This window comes from Rattus norvegicus, chromosome 11 (genome assembly GCF_021556685.1).
Source record: "Rattus norvegicus strain SHRSP/BbbUtx chromosome 11, alternate assembly SHRSP_T2T, whole genome shotgun sequence".
Classification (NCBI taxonomy): domain Eukaryota; kingdom Metazoa; phylum Chordata; class Mammalia; order Rodentia; family Muridae; genus Rattus; species Rattus norvegicus.
Genome location: NC_141544.1, coordinates 49,530,423 through 49,551,987, shown reverse-complemented (window position 1 = coordinate 49,551,987; position 21,565 = coordinate 49,530,423). Strand labels below are relative to the sequence as shown.

At 46.3% G+C, this 21,565-nt stretch overlaps 1 protein-coding gene across 7 annotated transcripts in view; it reads left to right on the top strand.

Moving 5' to 3' along the window:
* The window catches only part of Dscam (DS cell adhesion molecule), a 578,367-nt gene that overhangs the window by 544,605 nt on the left and 12,197 nt on the right, over window positions 1-21,565 (top strand). For all 7 annotated transcript variants that reach the window (XM_087575369.1, XM_087575370.1, XM_087575373.1 and 4 more), the window contains 3 exon segments: window positions 1,014-1,163; window positions 10,078-10,275; window positions 12,218-12,520. In XM_087575369.1, coding sequence (XP_087431495.1) covers window positions 1,014-1,163; window positions 10,078-10,275; window positions 12,218-12,520 — 651 coding nt within the window.

Genomic DNA, 21,565 nt, shown 5'->3' with positions numbered 1-21,565 from the left:
AGCCCAGCTCTGGCACTCATCTCAATACCAACCTGTGCCGTGCCACCCGCTGGGACACTCACAGACAGCTTGGCAGCCTCCCCTCCAGTTCCCTGCCAAGAAATCTGATGCTAACTTCAAGAGGCCTTTCCTCCCCTGCCAGAGCCTGAGCAACTGGGTTTTGTAAGGTTCTCTCTGTTCAGAGCCATTTTTGGGCACAGAAGCCTTGCTGTGTTGTTTATGAGCATAGCATCAGTACCCCCACCCCACCACCCATCCCTTCAGACATGCTGTAGCAGGTCCTGGCTGACTGATAATCAGGACATCAGCCTGACTCACAGTCTCTGGAAATGTGCAGGAGCTCCATACTTCCCTACCAAAGTCTCCCTTTGTCTCTTAAAGTGGGGGGGGGGGGTGATAGTCCACAGACAGACAGGGCACAAGCATCTCACACAGCTCACACACACACACACACACACACACACACACACACACACTTGGGACCCTGGAGCCCAGCTCTTGCCTCTCCAGCCTTCTGGAGCCTGTGCCCTGAGGGACTTACAAGAGAGACATCCTTGAGGTCAGTCAAAGTGTGTACTAAAGATTAAAGCTCAGAAGTATCAGGAGAAAAGGAGAGGAGCCATCAGGTTCTTCAGGACAGCCCTTCTCCCCGCTTTCTCCTTCAAACACTGACTGAGGCCTGTGTGACAGCCAACCCCAGTGCAGGGACTGCACGGTTTAATTCCACAGAGTGTTCCATCAGCTGAAAAGGCCTGTCCCACAAGGCAACTCTATTTGGGAACATTGATGATGTATAGTATATCGGGCAAGCATTGGACAAACACACAAACCCCAAAAATATGCCAAGTGGTCAGCTACACCACCAGCGTTGTTTTCACAAGAAGCCGAGCCCAAACAGAGAGAAAGCTGACATTTCTGCAGTGGCTGCCGTGTGTGCGTGCGTGTCTTTAGACTGCCGTTTGTTCGCACCCTTGTTAAACACACTTGGCTCTCCTGTGTGCTCCCTCTTGCAGATGACCGCTCCACAGTCCTGTTAACGGATGCTGACTTTGGGGAGGCAGCCAAACAGAAGTCACTGACGGTGACTCACACGGTGCATTACCAATCGGTGTCTCAGGCCACCGGGCCCCTAGTGGATGTCTCCGATGCTCGGCCAGGAACGAGTGAGTATCCAGCAGCACTTGGCATGTGTGGCTATTATCCATGCCAACAATATCCGTGCCCCTCACAAATAACAGTGGGGCTTCTCAATCTCATGCCTAAGCAGTAGATGTGATGAACTCTTAATTGGGATAACGAGATGTCCTTTATTACTTGTTAGGTATGTGTCAATTCAAAACCAACACACCCTCATCTTGGTTTACTGTAGAAACTGCTAGAAATCTCAGGTGAATTTAATCCTTTGAACTTTATACAGCAAGGAAAAGAGATGAATGATTAACTTTAATGTGTTGGGCAGTGTCCCATTTGGGGGAAGAGAAAGAATCTTGAGTTGGTTATCCACAGCAACCTTTCAAGGTCCCCAACTCATAAAGTAGATGCCATAGTCCTTGTTTCATATATTGGAAGGAAGATCAAGTCCAAGGTTGCACACATAAAGTGCACACAGAAAGCTACTGTAGAAATGTCTGACCTCAAAGCTAACATTTTTCTCCTAAACACATGGAGAAGAAATGATGGCTCTGGCTTATCTAGAGATTTTTTTCTGCTTAGTTACTCAGATTTGCATTGATAATAGATGGAAATTAATTACTGCAAAGAAGTTTTCTAATGTACATCTAGCTTATTAATTAGGTAGTCTTGTTTCTTTATAATTGAAACTATTCGTAAATCCCCCCAAAGGGTGAGAAATTGATGTCCCAGTCATCATTTTGGAAGCTTTGCTGTCTGGCTTGGAAGTCCCCAGTCACTCTCTATGCAAAAACACACACTTCTAGAACCATATAGTATCATGAGGAAACCCATGATGCATTGCTGGAAGCTGTAGCGTACAAATTCTAGCCTATGCCATGCAGTGAGCTTCATGACGTGACTGATCTGTTACTAAACCAGGTTGTAACACTCAGGACAGCATTGAACAGGGCTGAGGATCACCTGAGGCTGTGGTGTTCACCATGTTGAAGCCATGTTTAGTTTGTCCCCTATGCTAAGCTCGCCTTCTTCCTTCTGAGGGTGTCAGTATGTTCTGAACACACAAGCGGTAGGAACCACCAGCTCTCTGGGCTTGTGTCTACAAGCTAAGCGCCTTGTCACTAAAATGCCTCAAGGCCTTGACCACTCTTCAGTCACTGACTTCACCACTGTGGGCTGAGATCTGGCTTCAGCTTCTTCAGGTTTCTAGGTTACGTATTTTTCTCTTAAGTCAAAGGAAAGTTGACACATCTGGGAGACACGTCTTTGCCTGCCTTGATCATGTCACATTGGCTCCATCTCCCAGGTAAAAAGCAACACAGAATCATTCTTTCCTTTGGATAGCCTTTGAGAGCAAGGGCATGCACAATGGCTGTCACAAACAGTTAATGCGGGAGCAGAGGCAATGACAGGAATGTACCGGAAACTTCTAGCAGCATGAACAATATGCCCTGGGATACCAGGAAGTGGCTTTGACGGCATTTAAAATATCAGAGATGAATTTGTAATACATGCAGACCTTGTAAACCAGGTACTCCAGCAAGCAGGCCAGAACCCTGGGAGGAGTGTACTACATGTCTCATGGCTAGGAAGCTGTTAAGCATCACTGGGGAAATAGAACAATTCATTCATCCAACATTTATAAATGTTTATTTGGATTTCACTTTGCATATATGGCTCATACTCACTGTTGGGAATACACTGCAAACAAAACGAGGAAAGAGGTGGGAAGGTAGATATTACACAAGGAGTATGGTTCCTTTCTTGGGAGATGGTAGATAAAGAAAAGACCAGAGTGAAGAGATCCAGAGTCAGGCCAATCTGGTACAGGGACAGAGGGAAGAGCCCCCTGGACCTGGTTTTTGGGGGGACTCCTCCATGGAGGAGGAGGTGGTATAAACCAAGGTCAGAGGGGAACCAAGGTCATCAGAGGGAGAGCCGGAGCTGTCTGACAGGAGAGAGCAGGGTGGGGAAAAACCCCCAAGACTTTCCAGAACACTGTGGTAGACACAGCCCTGGGGTGCTGGCGAGCTGCCACGAAAGCTGTTAAGAGAGCCAGAGACAGAAACCGGTGCCTAAGCCAGGCCATGTGTGTGGGTTCCATTCTGATAGTCCTACAACACTGTCCCAGGATCCAGCCCGGCTGTCACCCAGAAACACTACAACTTGAGAGTGTGCTTCTTCTCTTTACGGCTAATCCCATCAAACCATCTTCTATTGAAGATATCTGGAATCTTTTAATTATCCCGTTAGCTAAACATGGTAGAGAACAGTAATATGCAGGTTTTGTATGTGTGTGTTGTGTGGTGTTTGTTTTTAATGAAGACACCGAGTGACTGGCACCACAGCACCTTCAGAGGCTTGACCTTCAGGAATGTTCTGGAACCCAGACCTTTGCTTGCTGGCTCTTGCTCCCTGGAATTTGCCACCACCTCTAACCAGCTGTCACATCTGTGTTAACACAGTCCCACAGTCCTATGGCCTAAGCCCAGCTCAATAGAGCTTGTTGTGTTTGTAGAGTCTCATTTGTGAAGCCAGCTCCATAGCCAAGGGTTCTGCCTCTGTGGGCGCAGCTGCACACACATCAGAACTCCTCGTTCCACCTGTACCAAGCAGGGCTGAGGCTCCCTGATCACAGCTCCCTCAGACATGCAGCCTACACAGTTCTGTAGCATTTGCATTAAATTAGGTACTCTTAGGAATTTGTGGTTTGAAGTGTGTGGGAGGACACACACAAGTTCTATGCAAACACTGTGTCATTTTGTCAAAGAGTCTTGAGCTTCTGCAGGCTCTGGTACCCAAGGAGGTTCTGGGATCCAGTCCCAGTGGATGCCAAGGTTCCTATGATCCCGCTATGTTTCCCATGGTCTCGACTACAAAAGGTGTCATTCCTCTGTCCTCGGTGTTAGAATCATGTTGCTACTGCAGGAGCCTTTATTTGTTATTAGAGCATCAGCAAGCTGCTGTCTGTATACAAACACAATAGCACTGCAGAGTTTGTGTTCCCAAGTATTTTACTAGCTTGCCAGAGAATTGAGTTGCTCCAAATTCTTCTTGTATGGATGAGGAATAGCAACAACGTGCCGTTAACAGCTTTCAGCATGTGAGGACACATACCTTGGCCACGTCTTCTGCCTGATTTACTTCCTTCCTCCTGCATGGATGGCACTGATGTTACAAACTTGAACCTGGGGCTCTGTTCACACCCTGCTCCCAGCTCACACCTTAGGCACCCCATGAAGTTCAACTGCAGATCATCAACAGAGTGCTGAGGTCAGAGTGAGAGGGATAGGAGTAAACAGATATTTAACTTACTGAGGTGGGACCTGGGAACTCAATCCATTGCCCCTCTTTCTCACCTATCCCTGGAGATTTCTATCTATCAGGTCTGTGTGCCCTAACCTCCCAGGGAAAGCACATTCTTTCCCCCCCTGATGTAAAGTTGCCCACAGGATCCGCTCCTGGGAAAACTGGCGAAGACTGTAAAAGCGTAATGACCAATGATTGATTTTTTTTTTATCGGTCAGATATTATAGTTACCTGACAATTACCCATTCATTCATCTACCCATTCATCCATGAGATTGCTTACCTATGTACAGAACATTTACCATGCATCCAATAAATATCCTCTCTCCTTGCTATCTATGGGCTCCTGGACTTCCAAGTTTCTAGAAGTCATGGCTGCTCGAGTGCCTTGTATAAAATGGCTCTCTTAGTTCATTTTCTATTGCTGTAATGTACATCATGATCCACATCAACCTGGGGAGGAAAATACTTATTCCGGCTTACACACCCCAGGTTATAGTCCATCCCTGAGGGAAGTCAGGGTAGGAACTCAAACACAACAGGAAGCTGGAGCCAGCAGCTGATACAGAAGTCATGGAGGGGTGCTGCTTACTGGGTTGGTCTCTGCAACTTACTTAGCCTTCATAGACAACCCAGAACCACCTGCCCAGGGGCAGCACTAACCACAGTGGGCTGCACCAACCATCAGTCAAGAAAATGCCCCACAAACTTATCTATAAGTCAGTCTGGTAGAGGCACTTTCTCTTCCGAGGTGACTCTAGCTTGTGCTGTGCTAAGATCGCAAATGGTAATGAACACAGTGGTCCAGTGTTTCTGTATAAGATGTACTCATCCTCACATATACAGTAAATAACACGCAGATTCCTTATGCCTCACACACTGTATGTACACTGTATATGCAGTGTAACACTGCATGCACTCTGTGTGTGCACTGTATGTACACCGTATGCATACACTGTGTGCACACTGCATGCACAGCATTTGCTCACCATGTGTACACTGTATGTACACTGCATGCCATACAGGGATAGCTGCTATCTCATCACAGAGAATGATGACAGGACGTCTAGCTGGACACATTTTGTTTTCTAGTTACTTGTGGTCAATGGTTGGCCAAGTCCTTGGTTGGATAACCACTGGATATTGAGGATCAAATAGTTACCAAGTTTTGCTGCTGGCATCTGGTCCTCTCACTGCCTAGTGATACAGATTGTCAAGTTCACATGTAATTCAATCCTCACACATAGACAAGGGAGTCACGGTCCCGAGAGGGGAATGATTTGCCCAGCTTCCTCAACTTGATAACAGGGCAAACACCTCTGAAGTCCCAGACAGCTGCACTGGCTGCTAAAAATCCATAAACCCAGAAATTATTGACTGTGGGGCTCTGAGAACAGCCTCCCTCCCATGTCTTTCCCTTACCCCTTAATTATCTAGAAGGGCTGGTGCACTGGATCTTTATGGCTGTGAGAGTTACCGGAGCTAAGGTCTGCCTACAGGTCCTGGTTCCCTGCCAGATGTGGACATGGCTCAGAGATGTACTTCCCAGATGCTGAAGTCCCCAGCCCACAAGCTGCAACCTTCCAGTACAGAGAAACCCAGGGAAGGTAGCTGAGCTTCAGCCAGAAAATCCCAAGTCCTTACCATGCCCATCTCCTGCCCAGCCCTGCATCACTTCTGACTAGAGCAGCTTCACCACCCTCTACATTGCCACATCCAGTGACCTGGTCATGTGGCTCTCAGCCTGGCCCTTCGCCTGCCCATCCCTGACCTCTTCACCCATCTGAGAAGCCTGTTCTATGAACCATTAAGGGGCATTCTTCTGTCAAACTGCCTAAGCCAAGATTTTAGCCTTCTCGATTAACCCATTGGAATCCTCCCAATGCACCCAGGACGTGTCCCAGCAGGCTGAGGGTCTACTGCTCAGACATCATAGATTTTTATACCCTGGGTGCTCACACATTCCGATCACCCGGAGCTAGAGGTGGCGGTGATGTCACCAGCCTCAGAAAGGAGGGACCAGGCCTACCCAAATGAGAACACAAAGCCAGAGTTACACAGCCTTTGAGTAACAAAACTAGCCTTGAAAACCAGGCAACATGATTTGAAAGCCCTACACTTAGCCAATGTGTGTGACCTCTGAGTATAGACGATACTACACAAAGGGCATGTGGAAATTAAAGAAGGCTTATATAACACACAGGTGAATATGTGTACACACATACACACACACACACACACACACACACACGTATCATATGCATATAGAGAGTTCTCATATCTACTGCACTTGTGTCTATAGATTCAATGTCCACAAACAGCACACCCTAATGATACAAATAACAACTGATTTCCTAGCATTTACGCTGTACTAACTTTTATGATTCATGTAGAAGTGATCAAAAAAAAAATAGGAAGATGTGAGTGGGTCATATCCAAATAATGAAAACCATTGAATCTTTATTACTACAACTCTGAATATATTGTCACTCAGGATGGTATGAGAGAGTACAGGAAAAAAATAGCTCCTGTGGGCAAGGTGATCCCATGGTTCAATGCACCATAAGCCCTGGATAAGCGTCTGCTACTTAAATAGGGAAATGATCGGGCTCTTTTGAATGAGAAGACTGCTAAATTCTCCATGCATAACTGAGGCCTCATCTAGGAGACCTGAAAACAGATAGTAGGTGATTAAAGGAACACTAATCCAGTGAGCACACACCACATGTGACTTGCTTCATAACCAACATATTACCCACAGAATCCTCTCTGATCCTGAATCCGGGATAATTAAAATAATTTGATTCAATGAGCAGAAACTTAGAGCAGATTTAGACCGGGAGTTGAAAGGTCAGGAGTTATTTCTACCCCTGTCCTCTAACTCGCTGGCTGCCTGAAAAGCTGTTTAATCACTGAGTTGTATTCATATTAGAGGCTTGGGAGGTTGGCAAAGAACCTTCCATGCAGGGGCAGAAAAATCCCTGGGTGAGCAAAGTCACCTCAGAGCAGAATCCAAGTATTTACACTGCTGTTGGAAGCGACCATACCCAGTTCAATCCAGATACAAAATAATGGTTGCTAAAAACCTTGTTATTTAAAGAAAAGAAGAAGAAAAGTGTGTCAGGTGCACTTGTCTCCCCACATCCTGACACAGTTCTAACCCTAGGACACCTGCATAGCACAGAGCAGAACTGTGGCCTGTGGCTCAGAAAACTGATACCATGACCTATATTTTCATCATTTATCAGGCTACTGCCAGCTCTGTCCTCATCCAGGGGGGGAAAGGGATAATGAACAGAATTAACTTGAAAAGAATTGTAGCTTTGAATAGAAATTTTCCAAGCAGGGAGGTCTCGGTGGGGAAGCAAGACCTGATCTCCTCCACACAGAACAAAGAGCTTTCTAAGGCAGGAAACCCCAGGTGAGAACTTGGAGACTTGAGAAGAGAACTAGGGACTTTGAGTCTGCCCTAGCCCAGGCATCCAGGCTGAGAGAGCACTCAGAATCCTCTACAAGTATGGTTGCAATTTGAAACCCAAAGAGTAGAAAAATGAGATTCCTCAAAACTTACATAAGGGGCTGGGTAATTTTCTAGAAAAGACTCATTAGCATTTAAATAACAAGCTGTACTATTTAAGCCCCACTTATCAAGTCAATAGTGCTGGAAGACATTTAGACTCCTACCCGTGACACTGTTTTTCTATCTTGTGGAGGACCTCTCTGGAATGTTCCTCTTCCTTGGGAAAAATCACAATTATCATTCACACCTTGTTGTGTACAGGGCTCTGACACTTTGGTATAGCTCATTTGCATTCTCATCAAAGCCAGAAACTATCTTCTAATAAAGCCGCCTTCTATGGAATTCTGCAAGAGATGAAATGCGCCTGAAAAAAAAAATCAATGTAGCCAAAAAGCATGCAGCAGGAGTGGGTCTTTTGATGACCCAGAGAGTCTTAAAATGTATTGATTTGGCCATCTTCTTAATGTTCCTCTCCTAAATCCTAGAATGATGGATTGGTTCAAAAGCCAATAACTAGAAACCTGCAAAGGGGAAAATCTTCCACTTGCAAGAAAGGCTTTTCCCTGATGCCCCGTGTCAGCATTTCATGCTCCAGTGGGGATTATGGACAAGCCATGGTCCTGTGCGCACCCAACTACAGCCAGGATCAAACTGGCCAAGTAAGAGAGGGCGCCTGGACAGACAGGCAGAAGAGCAGTGTCATGCCTAAGCTGCCATTGTTGATCCGTGAAGTGACTCAGGCTAAGTACCAATGCCAACCATCATTATGGACCAGCTGTATAGACAGCTCTAAAGACAGACCCTTGCACCTACCCTGCAGAGTCACCAGAGTTCATAGAAGCATGTGATTGAGCCTAGGTAGCCATGTCCAAAGTTGGGTCTCAGTTTGTTCCTTTGGAATAGTTGTACCAGTGCTGATCACAAAGTGGCCAGACTATGCCATTCTAAGAAGCAGAGAATTCAGACATGGAAAAGTCCCTTCCAGGACCCTGGACTACTTTCAGTTGGAGTCCCAGAAAAGCACTCCAGGGAACAGAACACCTCCCCTGGTCCATGGAATTTCAGGAAAGGTATTATTCTGGCTTGCTCCAGGGCCCAACACACATTGCTACTAGTATGTCCCTGTTCTTAGTTCACCAGGGTTGAGCTAAGACCATGCTACTCTCCATTCACCCGCTACCCTTAGTTCCAGATTTAAAGAAGACACAAGTCCCTGGAAGCAGCCCACACACACGTAGACCTTGACATTTTGTACAGACAGTTGACACATGCTACCCAGACTTCATTTAACTGTTTGTTCATATTAAATAGTTCAAGTCTTCAAGGTTCCCACGATGCTCAGCAAGGGACATACCATCACACGCCAAGAGGATGTTGGGACAGAAAAAAGAAATGTGGTCTTTTGTATCCAGGGTCTTCAGCTTAAATGACCGGATGGAAAGTTCTGACTGAACTGATAAGTTAACTTTAAACAAGGCTTCCAGCAGTCATTGGCCATCCTAGACTCAGACACAATTCTTGGTTCTCCCTGCAGGGGGCAACCTCCTCCTGTATCTATCTGTTTATAAGTCCACCAGCCACACAGCATAGGGACCCACCCTATTCCCCCTGTGACCTCCTCTTAACTGGTTATGTATGCGATGGCTGTTCTTCCAGATGAGATCATGTTCTATGACCCTAAAAAGTCAGGATGAGGGCATAACTTGAGGTGTAGTGGGGAGCAGGGTGTAGTTCAAGCTACACCAGCACAGAAGGGTAAATGAACCTCTGAAAGGAAATCATATTCAAAGACATTTGGCCAAGTGTGGCCAAGTTCCCTTCTCTTAGAAAGTTTAAGTGAAGGTTTCAGCCATTGTTAATGGCCACAAACAAGGTTCTGATCTAAAGTTTCCAAACCCAAAGGGGGTGTTCTTCAGCTTATGAGATTTTGTTAAATACTTAACTATCTGGCAAACTTAGTAAATAGGTCAGGAAAAAAAGGGAAGAAGGCTCTCAGTGGGGGAAAATCCAAGGAAGGCTTCCCAGGGGCTCCTCTGAGCAGGGAGGCAGGGAGGGTGGGCAACATCTACTGTGCCTGACCCTTGAAGACAGACACACATCATCCCTTGTTCTTTGCAGATCCCACCACCAGGAGGAATGCAAAGGCTGGACCCACAGCAAGAAACCGGTACGCCAGCCAGTGGACCCTCAACAGACCCCACCCCACCATCTCAGCACACACTCTCACCACAGACTGGAGACTGCCTACCCCCAGGGCTACAGGCTCCGTGGACAAGGAAAGTGACAGCTACAGCGTCAGCCCATCACAAGACACAGGTGGGCAGTGCACACTCCCCTCCTGGTCATAGCAGGGCTCCCCAGGCTCTGCGAGGAGGGAAGCCCGTGAAGCCTCCCTTTCCTCCCACCTAACTTTTCTAGTAAAGGTCACTTTCAAATGACAACTGTTTCCCCTGCCAGTTCCTAGGCCAAATGTTTAGCTGTCCCCATATGCAGGGCCCTACTGAATTCTGCAGGGTTGAGCCAAGTGCAGCCATCTCTCTTGCAGGTATCTTGAATCTCCCACCCATACTGCTCTCTCTCCCTTGTAGTTCCTACCCTACAGAAAGGCACTTTGACATCTCACCCACACAACGGCAGTAATTGCTGATTGTGCTCTGAGGGCGTCTGACCCACTCCCACCTCCAGGACTAAGAACTCGAGCTTCACATCCCTCCAGGACGAGGTCACAGCACCCCCACAGGGAGCACAGGCTGATCCTTCTGGCAATGAACCAGGTTGATTATACCATAAACAAGTCATCAGGTTGATGGTATCAACTACCAAGACTTCACTTCCGAACATGACCTCCTCCAAACTCTGAAAAGTTATATCTGAATCTAATAGCTATAGAGAATTTTAATACTCATTTTTTCCCTCTTCACAATACACTTCAAAAACAGGGCTCTAAAGATGGTACGTCACTGTGGGGACTTACTTTTATGTCTGTTATTTCTCTTAGAAGGTTCTCAGAGGTGACTTCAAAACTTTTCTGTAGGTTTAAAACACAGAGATGCCTTTGACTGAGGTGACACGGCCTTGTGGTAAGGCCTGTTTGCACTGGTTTTTGACCTATTTTCTAGTTCCCATCAAGATTGGTAACAGCAAAGGATGAATCCTGGGTATCAGGGACTGTTCTGCCTCGTGAGAAAGTCAATTTCAGTGCAGGGGTGGGGACAGGGGTTGTGTATGTGTATGTGTGGTATATGTGTGTGGTGTGGGGAGATGTGGAATGTGTGTGTATGTGTGTATGGTGTGGGGGATGTGGAATGTTTGTGTGTGGTGTGTATGTGTGTGGTGTGTGTGTATGTGTATAGTGTGTGTATATGTGTAGTGTGTGGGGGTGTGGGGTGTATGTGTATGTATGTGGTATATATGTGTATGTGTATGGTGTGGGGAGTGTGGATGTGAGGGATGGGGAAATGTACATATGTGTATGTGGTGTGTCTGTATGTGTCTGTGGAGAGTGTGTGTGTGTGTGTGTGCGTGCGCGCGCGCACATGTGTATGCTCTTGAACATACACTGCACATGTACTCACAGAGGCCAGAAGTTGACATTGAGTGTCTTCTTCAATCACCCACATCTTATTTTTTAAGATAGGGCCTCTTCCAGAACCTAGAACTCATTGAGTCAGCTAACTGATTCAAAGCAAGCCCCAGGGATTCTCCTGCCTCTCCTACACCGGTTTTTAGTATGGGTGCAGGAGATCAAACTCAGGTCCTCATGCTTGCATGACAGACACTTTACTGACTGGGCCATCCCTTCAGCCTGTCGTCTTCTAAGGATCATCACATCTTCCTTTCTGAGTTGATGCCCAGGGAACTGAACTTCAAAGCTTGGGTGTTTATGCCAATTACAGAGCCTCTGCAGTGCAGATGTGTTTGTGGGTTGGAGCAGGAAAGGGTGCCGCAGCGTTGACACTGCCTCCCAAGTGTCCCTGCCAAAAGCCAAATTGTTTGAGAGGAAGGCTTTGCTTATTTATAAAAATACCCAGGGCTGAGACATCTGACTGAAGCAAATGGTTTGATGCGAAGTCCCTGAACTTTGTTGATGGATCTGGCCTCAGAGCAGACAAAGCGGAAGCTCTGACTAAGCCTCCCCTAGATACAATGTATCCGCATATTACAGCCACAAGCCAGGAAAGGTCATTCATCCTCTTGGTCCAAACATAGGCTCTCAACTCATGCTGCCTCTCTTTTCTCTCTCCCGGGTGTGAGACAGACAGAGCAAGGAGCAGCATGGTCTCCACAGAAAGTGCCTCCTCTACCTACGAAGAACTGGCCAGGGCCTACGAGCACGCCAAGATGGAGGAGCAGCTGAGGCACGCCAAGTTCACCATCACAGAGTGCTTCATATCCGACACGTCCTCCGAGCAGCTGACGGCAGGGACAAACGAGTACACGGACAGTCTGACCTCCAGTACCCCTTCAGAATCGGGGATCTGCAGATTCACTGCGTCTCCCCCCAAACCTCAGGATGGAGGTCGTGTGGTGAACATGGCGGTTCCAAAGGCCCATCGGCCAGGTGAGGACCGTGAACAACCCTCAGTCCCCACACTGGGTGGGGGCTCCACTTACTGACTGATTGCCCTGGAGCAAATCACTGCAACAATTATTTGCTGAAAACGGCAATGTTAGTTTATTTTATTATGAATCCGAGGTTCGGTCAGAGTCTAGTGAGGAAAGCAAGCAATAGCTGTGGGATCCACTTCTTTAAAAAAAAAAATGGCTAACTCAACGGCCAAGTCTCTGCCAGCCATATTCCCCATGTCACCCTTCCCACAGGCGGCCTGAGCATCCTCCTAACATGATGGGTTAGTTCTAAGTACAACATTCTAGATGACAGACAGTGGAAACAGCCATGTCCTCAAGGTTGGTGGGAAACTGAGTCAGTCAGTTTACCATCACTATAGTAAATCTCCCCAGGTTGGGTACTTTGTTAGGAAAGGAGGATGATTCAGCTGATTGCTCTGCAGGTCTGATGGCATGGTGTTGACATCAATGACCATGAAGCAAGGCCCCCGTAGTAAATGGCATGTGGGGGGAGGGGTATACACGTACAAAAAGACCACACAGTGAGAGGAGAAGTTGCTGTATATGAAAAGACTCTTAAAATAGATAGTTCTTAAGATAACTACTGAAGAACCACTCCTCGAGGGCAGTGTCCCATGACCTAACACTTTTTGTGATCCCACCAGCTCCCAGAACTAGCACTCTGAAGACCAAGCTTCCAGCACAGGGGTCCTTGGATTCACACTCAGCCAATCCCAACCCTAGCACTGACAACATCCTTTACACGGTGGTATGGTGTCCAGGCAGAGCCCAGGGAGCTCAGGGTTGAAAGAAAGACATCTCTCTTCTTGATGAGAAGAGTCAATGGTCAAGAGCCATGCTTTAAAGACTGTTTTACTGGGGTCTTTTGAAAAGAGAGGAGTCTTAGCAGGAGTCAGTACTAGGGACCTCCTTTTCCAAAGGTTCTCACTGAAGATGACAGAAACTGGAAGATGTAGGTCCTAGGGCTAGCATGACCTTCAGCTTGACATTGTGTGGATACTCTGGGCTTGTGAGAGCTAAAAACGTTACGCTTGATGAGAGGATAGACAAAGCACATGAGCCAAAGGTCTGGTCTTTCAAAGTGCAATATCTCCAAGGACTTCATGGTCTAAGCTAAAAGAAAAGGACCAGGAACTTCCACCCACCCAACCACAGAAGCAGAGAGGACCCTGGTTGGGTCTTGAGTTCAGAGAAATGAAAAGTTCTCTGTAGAAACTCAGTTATTACGTGTCGGCAGTAGTGCTGACAAAGCGTGCCCAGCACAACTGAGCAAAGCTTCAGACTGAATCCACTGGGCCAATGGACTGCTAACCTAAGGAAACAGATTTGTTGTTTGTTTGTTTTCTGTTTTTTTTTTCCATCTGGAAGGGCTGCTCATACCCTTTCCACCATAGACCATCATAGACCAGCCAAAGACGCACATTCAGCCTGACACCTTTTTTCTCTCTGAGCCACAGCACTGGACATATATCCCTTTAAGTTATGATCACTGTACTGAGTCTTATGGCATAGGGCAAAACTGAAGTGAAGCCCCAATACATGCACAAAAACATGTAAAATGCTAATTCCCTACCCAGCAAGCAACCTCCCAAATAGACTCAAAGGTTGTAGCAGACGCCATAGAATCTTCATTTTCACTCTGTCTGCCTCTGCAGGGGAGAGGGCAGGCTGTTGCCCCCTTATGTCTTCATTCCTGTGTTTCGATATCCTTAGCTTTTATTTAAAAGGCAAATGAAGACGTGACAATGGCCCTTGAACCTTGCTCATCCTAGAGGTGACAAGAACAACAGGAGGAGAGATGAGCCACTGGGCACCCTCTGGCAACTGTGACACTGTGTTGCTGCTCTGGGTTTGTGCATGAGTGTATTGCCAAACACAGAGAAGCAGGGAAGAGAGAGTGTTCTGGGGGCACCAGTAGATCCCCAGTTAGTTATGAGAATCCCCAGAGTGTAGAGGGCTCCACACATACTGCTGGGGGCTTCTTCCTTTCTTAGTGGCCATTAAAGTCCTAAAAAAATCCACACCATCGACACAGCCTGTTTAACTACTCTCTGCTCTTCTTGTATAAGAGACTGTGCCACTACTTCCCCTTCGGGTGTGATTTAGGACATAGAAAGTGCTTCCAGGTAGGATGACTGCCCTACTTCTGCAAGCCTTTAAGTCATGAAAGGCCTGACCTTTCTTTCTGATGGTATGCCATCTGTATGGTTGGGTTAAGAGTTTATTTATTTAAAGTCTATACTTTGTTCGTGGCATTGTTACCTGGGTCCCTTTGGACCTCCCAGATATTTCCACAAAGTGGCTATCATCGTAAGCATTATTTAAAGTGAAGTGATATAACTTTGGATATGAATAATTTCTTAAGTCAATGTGAGTTCTGATGTCCACAAACTTTGTTTTTGTCTAAGCCACAGGACTGGATTATTATTGGATCTTTAATATGCTTTGTAGAGAGATTCCATCCCCAGGTCCATCCCAAGAACAGGTCTGAAGGTGTAGAACAGGGAGGTCAAGTACAGCACAGAGGATTTCCTGACAGAATTATGGTCATGGGTGACAGTGGCACCAGATTAACCTCTATGATTTGGGTCAGAAAAATGAGGGCCATAAGGTCAGGCAGAAATGACATCAGTCAGCCGTAAATGCACCAAGTACATGCATAAATCCAAGCAAATGACCAAGAGTCTGACACAGTTGTTTTACCATAAAACCACACCTCCCACTCCAATGGTCTTCTCTATCTTAATATCATGCCATGAAGATGATACAGGTCACTGAGGGGCAGCTGTGATGAGAATGAGCCAAGATGGCTGCATTCACATCAGGTAGAGGGCTGCCTGTCGTACCTTATAGTGCTCACCTCATATACGCCAGCAGCTCTTTGACCAGCACTTAACTAACCCATCCTTCCCCTGTGCCCTGCTCTGGATGAGGAATGCCATTTTCTGCTTCTGGGCACAGCCTTACCTTTGCCTGAATAGCTTTTTCTTCTCTACTAGCTCTTCATTTTATTGCCTTATCTTTTTACTTTGCCTGTCTTCAGCACCAACGATTATGATTCCAAACTTTCAAATTCCCTACAAATGGGGATCACGTTATAGATGTGAGCTTGACTAGGTCAGAGCTCCAAGGAAGGAAGAGGCAGGTCTTGGATATTTTTATCTTTCTCTCCCAGGGTCTGTAAATATCCAGTAGGCACCCAACCAGTATTCAAGAAATAGTTTTAAATGAATTAACAGCATTGGAATGGACATATAGTGCTATGCCTGTGTGTAGTTCATAGACATTATGGTCTTCATATCTAATGTTGTATTAATGATAAGACTGAGCAATTGGCTAATATTTTAATTACCAGAAGTGATGATTAGTCAGATATACTAAGTACAAAAAAACACTCGAGTTTACGCCAACATGCTTTTGAGAAAAAATAATATATTTTCCCCTCTTGCCCTTGACAAATCCAAACAAATCACTTCCAGATAGAGGATAACCCCTGTGAGTCATTTTACATTTTAATAATAATTCCAGGTTTGAATTTTTAAGATTTGTACATTTTATTACCAGGATCTGCTTGCTTTCTTCTGTTAGGGCTAGCTATTCACATCTTTGAAAAGGCCAAAAATTTTCAATCTCTATGTTCCTATGAGAAATTGCTGGGGTGTTCCAAGGACCTGTCTCCTTGATTATACTCTTATATTCTTAGTTTTATGAGTATTCTGTCACTCTTCAGCTAAGGCTTCTCACTTGTTTGTAATGTTTGGCCCATACACCTGAGCAATGGCACAGCAGGGAATGACAGATGAACTCACAGCCCATGCACCCTTCATAGCTGGCCCAGTAGCCCCAGGGAAAACAAGGACCCTAAGGTCTCTGCACCTACACTCTATAACATGGCTTCAAATCTGTCCATTCCAGCTCTCTCCCAAAGATGACTTCAAGGTTCCAGCTGGTCAATGGGTTGCCCATCCAATAGCTGCTATCTAGAGTGTCTGCCAAATAACCAGATATTGGTACCACCTCCTTCGGAGATCCCCGACTTTTCCTTTGCAGCTTGGCTGTAGATTTTAGTGATATTTGAATTTTTAGGGCCGGCACATCTTAAGATAGTTACCAGAATAAGATTGTTTTCTTTCTGTTCCTGTGACTAATTTATTGGCATCTCTGGCTTGGGAGATGAGAATATGGTATGAGACAGACTCAGAAAGACCCCACCTTGTAAGAAACCACAATGATGCAATTGCATGAGCCAACACCAAAGCTTTAGGTCTTGCTCAGTGCTTGCCAAAAGGGAAGAAGCTTAGGGATGGGGTACGATCTAGCAGTGGGTGTTTTGGCAAAGATGGTCAAAAAAGTCTCTCAGAGGCAATGAGATGTAAATTATATAGGAGAAGGAGGGTGGAGAAGACCCTGTGTGGCCATGGTTCAAAAGCAGACAGAGGAGAGAAAATAGAGGTTAGAGGTAGGAATGAACTTGATGGCTACAGTGAGTCAAGAGATCCATCTGACCCATCAAACATAGACAGGCATCTGAATGCCCCGGAAGAGCCAGGCCACCGGACTGAGCCTCTGCAACGTGCTTTTGTCCACTCTGCAGTTGATAGTAGAGCAGTGTGCTCATCCCTGCTCCTTCCTAGAAACCAGATCTCCCTGACAGGTAGCTGCAGCTCGGCTTCTTATAGATTTCCCTAGGATTCTTTCTAGTCTGTTCTCAGTGGCGGTCCCTCAGTGCACTCATTACCGAAAGACTCCTTCTCAATGGTTCTATTCTTAGAATTCCAAGTATGTGACCTAATTTGCTTTCTATTGCGATAAAAACCCATGACCAGAAGATACTTGGGGAAGAAATGGTTTACTTGGTGTACACATCCCAATCTAGTGAGGGAACTCAGGCCAGGAATTTGATCAGGAGCAAAGGCAGGGACCACGGAGAACGCTGCTGACCCCCTTACTCTCCTTCACTGCTTAGCATGCTTACCTGCTTTTACTATCCAGGACCATCTCTCTGCCCATGGGCCACACTACCCTCAGTGGGCTGGGCCCTCCACACCAACTATTAATCAAAACAGTACCTCAGACACAGGCCTCTCTGATGAAAGTGCTTCCTCCAATCCCTCCCCTCAGGTTACTCTAGTTTGTGTCAGGTTGACAGAAAACTAACCAGCCAATCATTTTTCTTGAGACAAAAGTTGAATATCTGCATTGCTGGGTTTTCAGCAGCCATCCTCTCTACTCTCCCCCTCTGTCCCTGCTTTAGAGAGGAGCCTTCTGTCCCTGAGATTCTAACATGGCTAAGTGCTCTGCAAAGTACATGGAGCCATTCCCATGGCTTGGGCTGTTAGTCATTCCCTCTCTCTACATATGTGTTCTTGGCTACGACACCCAGTTTCTTTGGCTTCTGAGGCCCAGTAGGCAGCTTGATGCTTTCCTGGATGATTTTCCGGGGTTAGGTTCTAGTTGTTGGAGAGCTGAAAGCTGGATCAGTCTTTCAGGAGGTGTTGAGTCTCAAAACCTTGCCCTGATGGACCAGCGATATAAAGACAAAAAGGATACCTGTGTTCCCGTGAGTAACCAGAGGCAGCTTCCAGAGTCCTTTTGCCACAGAAGACAAGCAAACATGATCAATCCAGTGACTTAAAACTCACTGTAAACCCCATCAGAATGCATATGTGTGGACCACTACTATTGACTGAATCTCTTTAGTATAGAAAGATATTGAGTATTACCCCAACTCATGAAAGCATTAATATATTTAACTAATACCTCCCATGATCTCATTGGGTTATCTGAATAATATGTCATAATAGAGGCTGCAGAAAGGGGGTCCTAAATATACCACAGATAAATCTTTTAAAAATAAGAAACTGGACAAAACCCAACTATGAAGACAGGCATGTTCGCACTCGCACGCGTGCTCACACATACACCACATGCATACACGCATGCACACACACACACACACACACACACACACACACACATTCAGCATCATGAAAGTCTACAGGATATTCTGTAGAGACAAGAATATTGTCTTTTAACATGGTTCCATGTGGCTTCTGCTAATATCATATTTTAATGCATCTCATATCCATGACTGGAAAAAGCAAGACATTATTTCAAGAAATGTAACCACTAATCTTTGCTATGGCTCCCTACCACTCTCGAGGTGGAAGCTGATAGAAGAATCAAACCCCATCTTCTCCACCAGCCTCACCCCTGCTCTCCACTCTCCAACTTTTGGCCCCCTTAAACTCTGAGTTAGTTCTACTTTAATTCAGCTCCTGCTGTGGCATAGACCTAGGTCCGCCATCTTGTTTGCTGTGGTTGGAGGTTAGGATTGTTAACCCATTTCATAATGCTGAGCAATAAAAGCCCCTAGCCCATGCTTCCACTTGAGTCAACTGCCATTTTGTGCTTCCCCAGAGAGCGTCTTGAGAGGGCTAGGTCTGTCTTAGAACCTCATGTCCCTTCCCAGTGTTCACAGTAGGTAATCCAGTACCCTGGTTCATGAACTCTCAGCTGCCTTGAGTCCAGAGAAGAGTTTCTGATTCCAGTTTGATATAAACTATTTTACTATTGAAGGCTATTGAACTGTGATCAACTCAAAGCCCTACCCCATACCTCAGTGTAGTTTTTAAAGTCCATCAGCAAGTAGGAAGATCACAATATCGATGTACTCTTAAAAATGCATGAAGATTCCAAACCACAGGCCAAGAACAGTAACTGAGCCCAAACGCTGGGCCCTCTGATATTAATGTCACATTATTTATTTAGAGTTTCTCCTCGTTCCTGTTTGGGAGTGAAGACTCGTTTACAGAGAGGTTGGTTTACAAGGTTTTTATTACCATGGTATGACATTAATATTAAACTAAGAACGTGTGAGATCCCGTCCGCATGAGCTGAGGGCAGAGCCCACAGTGGCCTTCCATCACAAGCTCCTTAACTGCAATGATGCAAGGCTCATCTCCATGGCCATGGCCAAAATCAAGGTCCAAGTGCCCTCCACTTCTAAGTTCTGCATCAATATCCAGCCACATCTGAGCACAGACACCAAAACCTTGTTAGAAATGGATGAAAGGTGTCGTTTATGTCTCCCAGGAGGCAGTTTGTGCCCCTGAGAACTGTGGTACACTTAGCTTTTCCATGAATTTGGGACAGCATTTATGTAGCTTCCTCGTTCCTGGATAACAAGGTATTGCAGGGGAGGAAGGAAAGTCAGTTTCAGAGTACAGTATATCCCTGGTGCCCAGCCCTTAAAGTGCAGGAACTTATTTCTTCCACAGGACCCACTAACCCTACAATTTACAGTATTACAGGTAAGACAGCTTAGTGCCTAAGACTCTGTCAGGCTGAAAAACCTCAAGACATTTCGATGCCTCTACACTTGACTGTGGGAGCTTCAGGGAGTGGGGGTCCCAGAGCTGTTTGAAAGCAGAGGAGAGATGAGCATGAACTTGCAAACCTTGCAACCACCTCACCAGAATCACTGGGATAAACATCTGGTTTTTGGCTCTGACCACTGTGTGACTGACCTTCCCATGGTCTTCCAGGAAGGTCAAGCTCTTATGGGCTGGCACATCGTAAAAGGTAGTGCCCTACACAGGTTGAGTTTAGTATGTCCCATACCGAATTGGAAGGTAAGGAGGGCCTGCTTACAGTTTTGTGAACTTTTGCCATTCACACTGAGGACTCCTAACAGCAATGACATCAATACTTCAGGCAGGGTAGTTATCTGTGGTACTGGGGTATCCTGAACACCCCGTACACTTTGACCCATAGATGCTAGCAACATACCTCCCTGCTCCCCTCCCCCATAATAATAATGTCACATATCCCCAGGGGTGAGGTCAACCTCAGCGACTGGCCAAGATCAGCTACTGCTGACTGTGTGGTATATGACAACTGGTCATGAGGTCAGGGGACAGGGACGAAGTGGGTAGACCGATTCCCGCTCCAGGGTTTTGTAAGCATTCTAATGGATTTTGCCCTCCCCTTCCCAGAAATGACACACTAGTCTTTGTGCATGAGTCTGAATACATTGAGAAAGCTCAAGAAGTTTTTAGCTAAAACGAGGCAACATTTGCATACAGCAGCCTGCACACCATCAGGACACACAGGGCCTGGCTGGCCCCTTCCTTGGCGGAGGATGACAGGGCTCTGAGCCTTAGGTGCTGATGGATGAGAGGCTGTAGTAGCAGGATTCATGTCTAGGAAGGGTCAGGGAGGCAGTAATTACATCTGTATGCTGACTGGTTAGGGGAAGGGAGAAATCGATGCCAGTTTACTTAATCTGGACTTTCAGAAACATTACTGTCACTGAAGGTCCCCAGAGGGCTACGGCAGGGGATGAGAAATGAAACATTGTATCAGAAAATAACACATAGCACTGAGTTAATGGCTAAATTGCCCTCCTCCCTCGAGATGTGAGTCAAATCCAAGGCCTGGGCTCCTCCCAGAAGGGAGGTGGTAGGTGCCATTTGTCATCTGTAGCAAGACCCAGGGGAAAAGGCTAAGAAAGAATGCTTAGAACAAGTGTGTATCATTCCAGTGGGTCGCACAATATCTTTGAGACCGAGAAGGGAGTCTTCAGTGAGTGTAGTGCACAGGTCTATCATACTCACCTCCCTCATGTCCCCTGAGTCACAAGAGGCTTGTCTTCTCCACATCTATTCTCTACCTTTCATTTTCACCTCTCGATGGCTGCATTTCCTCTTCTTGCCCTCTGCTTCCACCTTCCTGCGTGTATCCATCTCTGATCTCTGACTTCCACTGTTCCTTCACTCCTTTGGCTGTCTCTCATCCCGTCCCCGCTGTCACCCCGCTTATCCCACCCTGCCCAGCCTCACGTGCCACCATATGCTCAGCATCTGTACCTGTGCCTCAGCGTCCTACTGTCCTGTGCTTTGCTGACACAGAGGCGTGGCCTCCAAGAGCAGGGAGCAGAGGGTCTTGATCAATTGGTGTGCAGATGCCTGCTTCAAAGTTGCCTGAGTCGATAGCAGACTGTGTTAAGGCCCAG